The 13,895-nt window shown below is 40.4% G+C and overlaps 1 protein-coding gene and 1 long non-coding RNA gene across 3 annotated transcripts in view; one reads left to right on the top strand and one right to left on the bottom strand.

Moving 5' to 3' along the window:
* Nucleotides 1-757, bottom strand: part of LOC147144542 (uncharacterized) — a 27,847-nt gene extending 27,090 nt beyond the window's left edge. For both annotated transcript variants that reach the window (XR_015087454.1, XR_015087455.1), the window contains exon 1: nt 618-757. This is a non-coding gene — a long non-coding RNA (uncharacterized LOC147144542). The remainder of the gene's footprint in view (nt 1-617) is intronic.
* Nucleotides 1-13,895, top strand: part of LOC147144541 (HHIP-like protein 1) — a 15,940-nt gene extending 2,045 nt beyond the window's left edge. Inside the window, exons 3-15 of the mRNA XM_086035685.1 lie at nt 2,896-3,160; nt 3,490-3,769; nt 4,711-4,836; nt 4,949-5,092; nt 6,485-6,597; nt 6,754-6,894; nt 7,454-7,528; nt 8,150-8,276; nt 8,383-8,528; nt 9,029-9,110; nt 9,424-9,506; nt 10,643-10,894; nt 12,320-13,895. Coding sequence (XP_085891811.1) covers nt 2,896-3,160; nt 3,490-3,769; nt 4,711-4,836; nt 4,949-5,092; nt 6,485-6,597; nt 6,754-6,894; nt 7,454-7,528; nt 8,150-8,276; nt 8,383-8,528; nt 9,029-9,110; nt 9,424-9,506; nt 10,643-10,894; nt 12,320-13,074 — 2,589 coding nt within the window. The 3' untranslated portion in view covers nt 13,075-13,895. The remainder of the gene's footprint in view (nt 1-2,895; nt 3,161-3,489; nt 3,770-4,710; nt 4,837-4,948; nt 5,093-6,484; nt 6,598-6,753; nt 6,895-7,453; nt 7,529-8,149; nt 8,277-8,382; nt 8,529-9,028; nt 9,111-9,423; nt 9,507-10,642; nt 10,895-12,319) is intronic.

The raw sequence follows: 13,895 nt of genomic DNA, 5'->3' as shown, positions 1-13,895 counted from the left end.
GTGTGCTCATTCTCATTCGAGGACTAAATGACCACATCAACACGCACGTTACTTTAACTTCACAGGCAGCAGACGGGGTTTGAATGAGTAGCACTTAAAGCTATTTCGAAAACAATGACTCACACTGCACCAGCCTGCTGCAATTTCCTCACAGAGGACTCGCAACCCTAATAAACAGCTGTCCATTTCCGCTTGGCTACATTTAGGTCTCTTTTCTGGCCTGAGACGTCCTATTTGGAGCCTTGCAAGCGCTCAAACTCCCACGACTTGCTTCCTGGCACAGCGAGCCGTGAAGCTAGTCCCGCCTGCCGATTGCATAATTGAATCCTGGTTGTGCAACTCAGAAGTGTGAATTAAAAGGCGCCTCGCTCAGCTAAAGAATGGCACATAAACCTCTGATAGGACAACACAGAAAATAAAAAGTGCGTGATGTTAGGACAATGACATATCTTGTGACTCCTAAAGTACAGGTTTCGAACACTTCGGTAATTACAGAGGTGCTCTTGAAGCAGCACAGTGCTTCTGCGGTGAAATGAGTTTTAGCGGAGCTCGAAAAAATGTTATTTATTATTTCAAACATGTGTCCAGATCCCCCCCCTCACGCGTTTGTCACTTACGTATTGATGGAGACTTAAAAGAAGGCCCACTGAGGTAAAGTTTGACCACTTCCTGGATACATTTCTTTTGATGCAGGCACTACACTGAGTGTCCCTGTTCCAAGCAACACTGTGGGAGACTCCTGGCACTGATATCAGTGAGAGTGAAAGAGATCCCCCCACAAACTTCATGGACCAAACAAACATCCACATCCTCTTCTGGTCGGGGAACAGGATATTTTAATTTCCTCCTCGAGGGATGAAGAAATCAAAGAAAAGATTTTAAATTAGATAACAAATACATTACGCAGGAGATAAACTGATGTTGATACAACCACAATAGAAACTCTCTATTGTGATAGGATCTCTGTCTGCATGTGTTTGTGCGTTTAATCCAACCCTGAAATTAAAATGATTGTGGAAAAAAAATAGGACCGCTGCTGAGGAGAACCACGGTAGCCGCTGCACTTTTATTAATATGCATTTACAGTTTCCGCATGTTATTAATAATCCACTGATATGTGTTACTATATTACCTATACCCTGAATTGAATTAATTTCCGAAAAAAAAAAAAAAAAAAAAAAAGATTGTCGCATTCACTTGAGTTATGGTACGTTTATGGTCACAAAACCACAAACAGTTAAACGTGTCTAATTGTGTGTCTAAGTTTTTGATTGTCATTTTTTTGTAAATGCTAAAAACTTTGTGAAAATGGCTAGTTAGTTTTTAATTGTTATTTATTTGTTTGGCCGGTACATGTAGGAGTCACAACAAAAATGCTAATATAATAATTGTCAAACACAGTGCTGCTGTGAAATTTGATTCTCCAGCAAAGAGTTTATTTAAAAATCAGATATAAAGAATATGCACATGCCTGACCAACATCTGACAACAGCTTGGGAGTCACTGAAGCACATATACACTTTTTTTTCCATTTTTCAATAGTAGAACAATTTTAAGTAGAAAATTTAATTTCCTCCATCATGGGCTGAATTCACAACTCGGCTTTCTTAGGTAATCTAATTATACAGTATTTGATGATTATGGTTGTCTTCCATTTCTGGCTTCTGTGTTTTATTTTGCATTTCAGTTAATTAATAGATGCTTGAGTGTCCTACTGGCCAATTATTCAATTTTTGGCTCATGTGAGATCATAGGTACTCTACAAACATATCAACCTATTCCACATTCCCTAATGAAAAAAAAAAAAAAAAACCGGGGAGGTACACACTCAGACGATGATACAATTTTGCTTTTCCCTGGGCAAATGAATATGACAAAGCACTTCACCAAAAGCGTCATCAATCAAATTTAACAACCGTGAAATATAGTCTTTTCTTGTCAGAAAAGGATAGTCCAGTTCCCAGCCTCAACCACACCATGGTTTGGATTTTGTGTCTTCATGTGCCTTTCGTTCACCATTTTGGGTGTGGTTGAGAGAGTGGTTTTGACTTAATAACCGGCTGAACCTCGTCTCTGATCCATTTATACCATGCTACACGTCCACAAGCGCAAACGCACGCACACACAAACACGAGCTGTTTAACCAAAGCCCTGGCTGGACTTTGGTGAGGCAGCTGCAGGGAAATAAACACACACATCGTCTATTTATGTGCAGTACGTTGCTAACTTTTAATTCTGAGAGCAACCACGGTATATTGTCAGATTTACTCATGACTGCAGTGCTTATTCATTTAGCACGAACAAAGACATCCAGCTAGCCAAAACAGTATCTTAATATAGTTTTCTTTAGAGAACTAAGGGAATCATCTTTGACCACATTAAGACACAAAAATATTGTCAATGTCTACTTCAGGTTTGATACATTGAGCTTTTTTGTCCTTGTTCAGCCTAGTGGAAAGAAAACATCCAAAATCAACATTTAGGTATTTCTCTGCCACAGCTGTTTGCAGTGTTCTGTTTGCATAATGTAATATAAATAGCATAATAAGGTCATTCATTCAATCATTGTTTTTGTAGCATGAAGCCAAGTTTTCTGATGCAAACTGATGACATCACTGAGTTAGCTGAAAAACAGCTGAAAAGTGAGCTGCTAGGTATACCATGTTGGTGAACTTCTCATGGAATTATTTTTGGGGGAAAGCGCTGACAAATAATGTCAATAAAAGTCTGAATGCAATAAACCAATGAGCCGATTATATCGCATTCTATCTTCTTCATCGCAACAATTCTCTTCAAACCCTGTGGGATACACTTTGGTATTTCAGTCAATTTCAGTGCAACATATTTTATAATTGTCAAGTAATTGATTAAATGTACATTTCTAACCCTGTGCAGGAGTGTTCCCCATACGCTGCCCACCTGTATGACGCAGAGGATGCAAACACACCCATGCGCATATTGGCTGGTCTGTGCGGCAACTATTGCAATGACTACTGGAACCAGTGTAGATACACACTGAGTCTCCTCCTGGAGGACCAGTGGAATCCGAGGCAGTATGCAAATCTGACCGCCACACTCGAGGAAGATCACAGACTCTTCTGTGAATTTCTGGAGCTAAAGGACAAACAGTATTGCTACCCTAATGTCTTGACAAATGCAGGTATGCCCACACAAACACAAGCACAGTTAGAATCAAACAGCATTGTGGACATGCGGAAACTGAATGAGGATATGCCAGAACAAGTATCTTGTCACATTCCTGTAATGCAATCACAAGCAAAACACGGCAAATGAAAAGGATTAGGTCTCCTAACAACAACAACAACAAAAGATGACGGTTAAAAAAAGTCAGATTGTCATAAAGCTTCACGTGTGCTTGGGAGGCGAGCAATCGGTCCTCATTGAGGAATTGCTTGGATATAGTTGAAAATATTTTTGTGATATGCACACATTGTTGAGAGCATGACACTCCTCTTTGCCCAACTGCAGAACTGAATGCTAACCTGGGTTTGGTTCGAGAGGACGCCGAGGGCTGCCTGGAGATATGCTTGCAGGAAGTTGCAAACGGGCTCCGGAACCCGGTGGCTATGATCCACGCAGATGACGGAACACATCGTTTCTTCGTGGCTGAGCAGCTGGGCTACGTGTGGGTCTACCTGCCCAACGGCTCCAGGATCGACCGTCCGTTCCTCAACCTCACTCGGGCTGTCCTGACATCACCTTGGGCTGGAGACGAGAGAGGATTCCTGTGCATAGCCCTGCATCCAAGGTCGGTACTCCCTCACCTTTCGAGCACTGACGATTGAAGAAAATATGGAGCTGTCCCCATTATAACAACTTCCTCACATCTTGAGTGACTCTCTGACAAAAATCTGCGCGAATTTTTATCCAGAACTGGGCAGATCGTCTACGTGACGGACCGGTCGGTGTATCCGTCACTGATGGATGTCCATTTTGCTGACGATTGACGGATGATGGGAAACATTTTTAAATAGACAGACTAAGCATAGACGGAAGCCCCTTTATTTAGTCAGCCATTCATCATTAGTCCAACATTAGTCTATTTTCACGACGAGGCTTCGATGGACAGCGCGGCGCGGAAAATAGTGAATTGTTGTTGCTTGGCGAACAGATTTTAGTAAGGTACAATGCTGAGAACAGGCTTCCGAGTGAAAAGTTTAAACAGAATCGCAGACAGACGCCCGTTTAAAATTAGAGGCGGACCGGCCTACAGTATATACGGACAACGGAAGGGTACCCACGCTGCAGACGGATGATGAATAACGGCCGCTCAATTTGTAGTAAAATGCCCAGCTTTGATTTTATCCATTCATCAAGAAGAACATTTGTGAAGACAGTGGTCTCCGATGTTGGACACAGGGGCCTGAATGTCCAAATCTCTAGACTAAGTTCATCCCAAAGATGCTGTTGACGTTAGGTTCCAATCGAGTTCTTCCAAATGAAATAATCACTGTGCAGTAGGCAGTGCCAGTTTGGAACGCAATAGGGCCTTCCTGAAACTATTTCCAAATAGAATTGTTCAAAAACATGAAGGTAAGCTTAACTGTTAAAATCAGAGTTTTACTCAAGGGTTTCCTTACTTTTGCCGATTTGCAGTTAAACACATTTCAGGTTCATCTGTAAAGTTTCTATTACAAATATGAATCCTCCAGGATATACGTTTGATTTGCATGTCTTACTTACGTGAAGGTTCACCACTGTGAGAAAAGCTTATGTTTACTACTCGGTGTCCATCAAGAAGGAGGAGAGGATACGCATTAGCGAGTTTACACTGTCAGCATATGATGACAACCAACTTGACCATAGCTCAGAGAGGTGAGAGCGGGTATCCGTTATTATTTTGGGCAATATTTGTACACTGAGTGCTGATCTGCACATGAACAATTCAGACTCAAGCTCATGTTGTTGTTTTCACCTCTCACTGAAGAACCCTCCTGGAGCTGGTAGAACCAGCATCCAATCATAATGGGGGCCAGCTTTTGTTTGGCCATGACGGATATTTGTACATCTTCATTGGAGATGGTGGTCGAGCTGGGGACCCCTTTGGAAAATTTGGCAACTCGCAGAACAAGTGAGTATTATCAAATCACTGTGTCTCACAAATGTTGTGAGAGATATATTTGTTTGCATTAGTAAAAGGATAATTGTTTAGTATAAAGCCTCTATTTTTCTAATCTAGTGACGTGCGCAGTCTAAATCTACACGGAGGCGGGTAAGACCTTGTATTGGTATTTTCGCAGACACGTACAAGCGGGCGCGCAACGGCGTTTTGCACCATTGTGGACATGCGCACAACCGACTTGATTCGTCTCTTATCAAAGTGGCTCCTCTCTGATAATCCTCCCCATGGCAGAAGAAGAAACAGAGTTGTTCGAGTCTTGCGGCAGTTTGAGGCGTGTATGTTTATTAGGAACTGCAAGCAGACCTCCACCGGTGGATCATATAAAGTTGGCTTGGGAAATCCCAGATATGTATGGTGAGCTGTCACGGTTAAGCAGCATAGCGGGCTCATTTGCAGTTCAGTGTTCACTCCCATAACGGTGCAAAGGCTCGTATCCACCTGCACGTGTCCACGAAAATATCAGAAGTAAAAAAAAAACTCCACCTATGTGCACAATTAGACCGCACTTTGCACTAGACTTGGCTGGGCACAGAATTTCCTACCCTGTTTTGAAATCAACAATTCTGCAATCACGTAAAAAGCATGACCTAGTCGATTAATAGACTATGTTTCCTATGGGTGTTTTTATTTCCATGTTACAGTATGTAATTTAAAAACCAATGAATGCTATTAGATGTCATCATTCACTATGATTAATCCAGAGTGACTGCAGCCAAAAGCAAGCAATGTGGCTATGACTCATATGCTCGTATTTAAAGAATAATGTCACAAAACAGTTGCATCATAAATGGCAACCGAAACAAGTACGACTCACTCTTGAAATTATACTAGTTTGGAAAAAAATAGACATATTTCATCTTCGTGCAGTATAATCTTCTTTATTACCAATCTCGGTGTGATGAACCCCTCGAATAAAAGCATTCATTTAGCATCTTTTTAGTGGTTCATTGATTGCAACCTGAAACCACCTCGCCAGACAGCTACAGTTTAGCTGTCTCTGAGTGGTTGTGTTGACACGCAGTTTAACTCTGTGGGGAATGAAGGAGGGCACACTTGGCCAAGTCTAATATTGACACTACACATTGCGGGCTGCCACACTTTGGTATTTGGACGGTTGTGAGAAGGGCAGATTGAAGAGAGAGTAAAAGCTATTAGAAGTGGTAGCTGCCGTCTACTGAAACCGGTTTGATTATTCAGTCCAAGAGATCAGTTTGAATTGTGTTGATTGTTGCCGGGTGGTTCAATGCAAGGAATGGAAATCGTGTTTTGTTAAAGTATAAAAAAAACTCTTGAAGACACATTTTATATTCTCTCACTCTAAAAATAACACTACTTTCGTAGGTCAACCCTCCTTGGCAAGGTGCTACGCGTTGATATTAACAACAATGATGATGGTGCCCCATACAGCATCCCTTCAGACAACCCGTTTCTAGGAGAGAAGGGGAGCCTCCCAGGTACATATTTAACAGTCTTATACTAATTATGCAAACGTGTCGATTCATTAATTGATCTGAAAATGTGTATTTACTCCTGGAATTATATCGAGGTTTTAGTCTATTTGCATGAAATTCTAGCCCTTTTCATTTGCATGTGTAAATGTCCCCTCACAGAGATCTATGCTTATGGTGTGCGCAACATGTGGCGTTGCTCTATTGACCGTGGAGACGCGAAGACAGGCTATGGTCGAGGCAGGATGTTTTGTGGTGATGTAGGCCAGAACAAATATGAGGAAATAGACCTCATTCTCAAAGGTACCTTGAAATGTTTTTTTCCATTGTTATCCAAACGATAGCGCTTTTTTTTTAAAAACACGCATTCAGAATCAGACCACCATACCCAATTAGAGAGCTTATTCCACAGCTGCTCTAAATCAGCAACTTTGGTCATTCATATACCGTAGTAGTGATATGCTTTTATGTGGAAACCTTTTCCCGCTCCCCAAATTCCCGTCCTCACATTCGACAATGCGGAAGCTCTCCAAAATGATATATGGAATAATAAGATTTTCAAAACATATCTATCTATCTATCTATCTATCTATCTATCTATCTATCTATCTATCTATCTATCTATCTATCTATCTTTGTAGCTAGCTAGACAGCTAGCTAGCTATAAAGATAGATAGCTAGATACATATGTGTCTTCATGGCTAGACAGCTAGACAGCTAGCTAGCTATAAAGATCGATAGCAACAGTATATACTGTAAATAAAATAATACAGACAAACAATACAGACAACTTTTTTCATCATGAAGAAATGAAATGTCATTTTATAAAAGATGTTCCATGAACAATGTCATGTGTTTTAAGGAGGCAATTATGGATGGAGGGCAAAAGAAGGCTTCAGCTGCTACGATCGCAGACTCTGCCGTAACTCATCGCTGGGTGAGGGGACTTTATTTCACTTTTTCTGTTGTTTACCAGAACAGTGCAGCACAGAAAACTGCTGCAAACCATCGACGAGTTTTCCACTGTCACTAAATATAGAGCGCTGGAAAACTCAAAATTATTCAATTCAATTAGCTTTCAGTGCAAGAAAAAAAGCTACTCATCTATTATTAACAATCTCACATTGCAATATCCAAACCCAATCTGGAACATTCTGTTTACTGCTGTATATAGGGCAGCACAGTTCTTCCTGTCCTTGCGTGGGCTTTTGAAAACATGGATTTTACATTAAATAAATACTTTAATTTGTCCTTAAATGACACTTTGAGTGTGCATGGTTGCATGTACAGTATGTATGTGCCCTGTGACTGAATGGCGGCCAATCCAGAGTGTACTCTGCCTCTTGTTCAAAGTTATCAACAGAATAAGGGCAAGTGTATAGAAAAATGGATGAATAGATAAACTATATAATGAACTAACGATTGAAAACAATAATGTTCACAGTAAAGTATGACTTTTCATTCTAAGCAAATATTTTGCTCTTTGAGTGTCAATGAATACATTTTGTAGCTATTAGAACACTGTTCTCTAATGACAGTTGTGCTCTATGTGACACAGATGATATCTTGCCTATCTTTGCCTACCCCCATAAGTTGGGCAAATCAGTGACGGGGGGATATATCTACAGAGGTTGCCAGATGCCCAACCTGAATGGACTCTACATCTTTGGGGACTTCATGAGTGGGTGCGCACTCCTACCAAGCTTTCATGTAGAAATGTCTCTGCAGCCCTTAGATTCAATTCATTTGGAATGTGTGTTTGATTCGTGAATTATGTGTATTGTTTCCCAGGCGCCTGATGTCCTTGACGGAGAATGTGGCAACAGGCGAATGGCAGTACAATGAGATCTGTATGGCAAGAGACCAGACGTGCAGGTTCCCCAAACTCATCAACAGCTACTATAAATACATCATTTCTTTTGCGGAGGATGAGGCGGGTAAGCACTCTGACACCATTAGGGTGTACCTAAATTAGTTTCTGGCTATTTGTGGACTATGTAAATGTAGTGCGGGCCGGCTCAAGATTATTAACTGAAGTAGAATTGTACTTATTTCTCAGCCCTATAAAACAATGACATTTGGCCCGATCCACAACATTGATATCCATTTTGAAACTGTCTGATGATAGCCAATGTAGCTGAAGACAAAGGTCATACCATCAAATTGAAACTTATTTTCAGTGCTCTGCTGCTGGGCATGAAAACTCAAATGATGTTTTGTAAACTTTAAAGACTTGATGTTCTATATTGAGGTAATACTGTATTCATTTTGATTGCTATAACTGACATTCAACAGATAGCACAGAGCAACCCATTTTCTGATAACCTTCAGCAACCAATTTTATGTCAAAACGACTCCGTTGACAGAAGCAGTAAATACATTTTAGTGTTGAATTTAATTATTTTTGTCTCACTATCACTATTTCATGTCCATTAAGGTGAATTGTACTTTCTTGCTACGGGTTCCCCAAGGGCAACAGCCAGAGCAGGAGTTATCTATAAAATAGTGGATCCCTCCAGGTGAGCACTGTCACACACCTTCCATTACAGTTTAAGGCATTTGGACAGTATTTGTTGCTTTTTTGTGTCTCATCAAGATCGGCTGTGAGTCTGTGCCACCACATTTAGTGAATTTAATGACAACTCCCTGTTTTTGGTATCAAAATAAATATCAATTTTTTTCAGCTGCAATGTGTGATATTACTATGTATTATTATTTAATGAACTCCATTGTCGGATTGATCCACAATGAATCAATTAATACAATAGAAAAACACACCGAAAGCTCAAACTACATAAATACTTTACATGATTGTCTTCATCCTTCTCGTAGGCGAGCAGCACCAGGTAGATGTGCCATCAAGCCCACCCCAGTAAAGATAAAGGGAAAACTTTTTCACTTCCATCCCGAAGAAGGTAAGCTTAATCTCCGACACTCACATATCATCACTGTCCTGTGAAAAACACTTATCTCCAATTTTGGAAACTTTATTAATTTTCACTTCAATGCGATGTCTGTAACGCGGAAACATGATTCATGTAAAAATAAGAAAATGAAAAAAAAATGGAGATAAGTGTTTTTCACATGACAGAGACCCCTTCCCCCTTCAACTCCTTCCTTGCTTTTTATTTTAGTTGACCTGTTTTATCTAAAATTCAATTTTCACCAGACAGTACTTGTTGATTTTATTGAGTTCCGTTCTGAAAGGGTTCCAGTATTTGTTTCAGGGTGAATCAGAACGGTCCCACGTTTTAGTAACCCTCCATTTTGTTGTTGGTTGCAGTGGAAGACAAAGCTAGGTACACTGCTGGCCATTGATTAGTCGATTGATACTGTAATTGTCTGCCGTCTTCCACGTTACAATGCGATTTAACGAGTAGAATCAATGCTGGATTTCAACCGCAGGTATTGTCAGCACTTGCACTGCACCGTGTCATATTTCTTTTCTTTCTTTAAAAAAAATTGTATTACATGGCCTCTTCCTGATATGGTTTGATGTCACTACTTAAGAACCTGGTTCAACTAGTGCCATATAGCATCACATCTTCACACACCAAGCATGTATAATGAGTGTTAACACATCTGAATTGCAACATGCCCAACTGAAGTGTGCAGAAATGTACTGCACATCTTAGTGGAACCACGTTGAAAGACCTTATAGAGGAAGTCAACCCAAAATATTCCTTTACAATAATATGGTATATGCGCCCCCACTAGTCTGAACGCGGCATTCTGATTACAATTGGTGTGAATATGACATAAAGTGGATAAAGTGATGTCATTTTCAGTCGACAGAAGTGACAAAATGGCCGCCCCCCGAGAGGGATAAAAACAGGTGGATTTTACTGCTTAATTCTTATTCCACAAACACAATATCAGAACATCAAATTTAGATTAGCTGGGCTGCATAGAACATATTCTTGCAAAGAAAAATGTTGGGTTGACTTCCGCTTTAATAGGTTGTGTACCAATCAGTCAATCCAAGTATGAAATTATATTATACCGGCCGGTTGATAACGGTGTCACTCTTTATTGCTTTTATTTTCGGCAGAATTTGTCATCGACAAGAAACCGACAACCACACCTGCGCCCACGACAACCACACGGAAAATACCACCAACCAGAAAAACAACAAGAAAAACTACAATACTGTCACCAAGAACAAGGAAACCCTCGCCCCAACCCCCAACACCTACACCTACAAGAAGACAAAAATGGACGCCCCCAACAATGATAAGAACAACACCATCAACAATGGCTCGCACCACCTTGGCAGCCACTGTGGTCAAAGCTACATCCACCGGTAGGCTTACTGGTACACCCGTCAACCAAAACAAGTCCATCGTTAGGACTAACGTTCAGTCCACCAGTCGAGCCGTGCACATCAGTGTCACACCGGGCGTTTTCTTCTGCACCGCTCTTTCCATTTTAAGAAGCTATTAGCTATTAATCATGGGCTGCTTCTTAAATTTGAAAATGTTAGTTGTTTGCAATTTCAGCCCAGCTGCTATCTATCTTGCTAACAAATAAAAGAAAGACAAACCACAGAGGCCTATTCCAAGGATATATTTAAAAAGTAAATTATGAATTAATATGAATCGTTAGTGATTTTTTGAAGCCACGTCATAGATGGTGTTCTTTCGGTGATATATTTATTGAACTTGGAATTTCCCCAATTTTGATTTACACTTTTTGTTTGTGATTTAATGTGTTTCAGGGTATATTTAAAATGATCGTGACTCAAATCTGATTAAGAATTTCAGACGCTTGGTTCATATTGCACAGAATGTTGAATCTATTTGTTGTAAAACAACATAATGAACTTCAATTTTAAATGTTATATATATATATATATATATATATATATATGAATAATTGAATAACTTCAATTATTCTCAGTTAAACTGATATATCTTAATGTAGAATAACAGTTTTTTTTAAAGTCCCTGTAAAGTGAAAATAAGTGTCTTCTAAATGTGACACACAGCAGCAAAGAGTGTTGCTCATGCGGCTGCTAAATTTGAATGCTTAAAAAAAAAAATCAATAATATTGTAAAATGAGGCTTCAAAATCATGAAAAATTGAGCTGTTATTTCAGCTCTCAGGTGCCGTGGCTGTGTCCACTGATTGCCTTGAAACCACATCCCACTTTACAGTGTCAATGTAATTCTTACTCCTACAAAATCCCTGAATTCACTTTACAGGGTCTTTAAAATATATTTAATTGCCACTTTTCTTTGCACACAACTCAATAAAACAATGGCAGACATGTAATTCTGCTAATCAGAAGATAATGCTTGAATTTTCATGATTCAATATTAGCAGGAACTAGTTGAAATATTATCGTTAACACAATTAATATTCAACTGCAATGTTTTCCAACTGCTTTTCTGTCATTCGATTAATTGACAGTGCTGCCACTTAACTGTGCGCTAACCTTTGGCTGCAACACGAGTCTCAAGCATGTTGTATAAATTGTGCCTTTTTTTATGTTGAAATTTGCACTACTTTAATTTAAAGCAGCTACATTGGCATTATTTATTTGGAATAAATATTTCTGCATCAGCCTCAGTTTGGACAATGATCCTTGTGTGTCTGTGTTTACGTGTCCTCCTTCAGCTATGTTATGCTTTGTAATGCGTCAGTGAGGTGCGATAGCAATGATCAAGCGTTTCTTTTTAAAGCTACCAGTATTTAAGTAAAGAGGGTGATTCTGTCTCTCCCTCAGGTTATCGCTCGGCTCTCTACACCGCAGCCTCCTCTCGGACTCAAACCCCAACTGCCACTTTGACAAGGAGACACATGAGACCCCCTCAACCCTATCCTACTTCCGCTTCCCGACCATTAACCTTCCCACAGCCTCCTCCACCACCTCTGTCGACAAAGCAAACCCACAAAGCTGTGACCACTGCGCGTTATGAGCATCCAAGGAGGTGGACAACCCCGCGGCCACCATATTGGAGGCCGAAGCCCACATCTTCTAAACCCCAGAAACCCTCGATAAATACCCCTCAGACAAAAACACAGGAACCGAAGCTTGGGTTAGGAGAGAAGACGGACAACACAGAGGGGCATGAAGGTAACCAAGTGAATAAGAGGCCCAGGGAAGGAGGCAGAGGTTACAGTTATACAAGAGTAAGAGGAAATGGAAGGATGCGTGTCGGCTCAGTTCGTCTGGTAAGCGCAGATGGTCTGTCGGACCGAGGCCGAGTTGAGATCTTTATCCGTGGGGAGTGGGGGACAGTGTGCGACGACCTTTTCACCACTAAGGCGGGTGCGGTGGTGTGTCGACAGCTCGGCTTCAGGACGGCACTAGCTATTATGAAGAGGGCCGCGCTTGGCCAGGCGGATCGCAGCGTCAGGATTTACTTGGATGACGTGGAGTGCGAGGGCGGCGAGAGGTCGCTGCTTGAGTGCAAGCGATCCAGAGTTGGGAAGCATAACTGTTCACATGCAGAGGATGTTGGGGTGATCTGTGGTTAGCCTGAGTACGGAGAAACCGGAGAAAAGCACTGTAGATATACTGTATTATAGCAGTTCAAAACTGCTTTAAAGGGAAAGTAAACCCAAACGTATTTTTTTTTTCCAGAATATGTTCTATGATTAAAGAAACAGTCCTGTTGTTAATATTATTTAAGTTACATTGGCTAGAAGTAATGATTCTGAAGATCATGTCAGATTGACATGACAACACATAGAAGCTGAAATCTGATTGGACGGAGAAAAAAAAAAAAAAAACATTTACATGCATGTACTAACAGCAGTGCAGCCAACAGAAATGCTACTAAATTAAGCAAACAGACTGCTGGGAATGAATTCATACAATTTCAAGGAACAAATATTTGAATTAAGGTTGTTAATGTAGGTCAGTTCTTCTCGTGTTGGGGCGAACAAAGACAGACTTACTGATCCTGACTGCTCACCACTGGGGGGCTCCAAGGGAATCTTCATACCGTACTGATAAATGTGGCAACAAATATGGTACCAATAATCGTAGTCATGAATCAAATGGATTCCATTCCTTTTCAAGCACCAGCTGCATGTCTCCATGTTCATCAGACCTCTTTGCAAATAGGAGAGGTCCGCCATTGGTTTACAGTCAAATGTGATCTGGGATGATATTTGTATATGTTTTTTTCTACTGTATATTTTCAGCAGGTCTATCTTTTGAGGGGTTTCGGATACAATATTGTATTGAATGTACTACACAAAACTCAAAGAAAATGAAAATGCTGGACATTCTGTATTTTGAATGTAATTTCCACTCCGAACAAAGAGTGTTTTTGATGTTAATAAAGATTACT

Source organism: Filicampus tigris, chromosome 7, assembly GCF_054856515.1.
Source record: "Filicampus tigris isolate MCC_2025a chromosome 7, RoL_Ftig_1.0, whole genome shotgun sequence".
In the NCBI taxonomy this organism is placed as follows: domain Eukaryota; kingdom Metazoa; phylum Chordata; class Actinopteri; order Syngnathiformes; family Syngnathidae; genus Filicampus; species Filicampus tigris.
The sequence above is the reverse complement of the archived record's forward strand: the minus strand, read 5'-3'. Positions and strand labels throughout refer to the sequence as shown.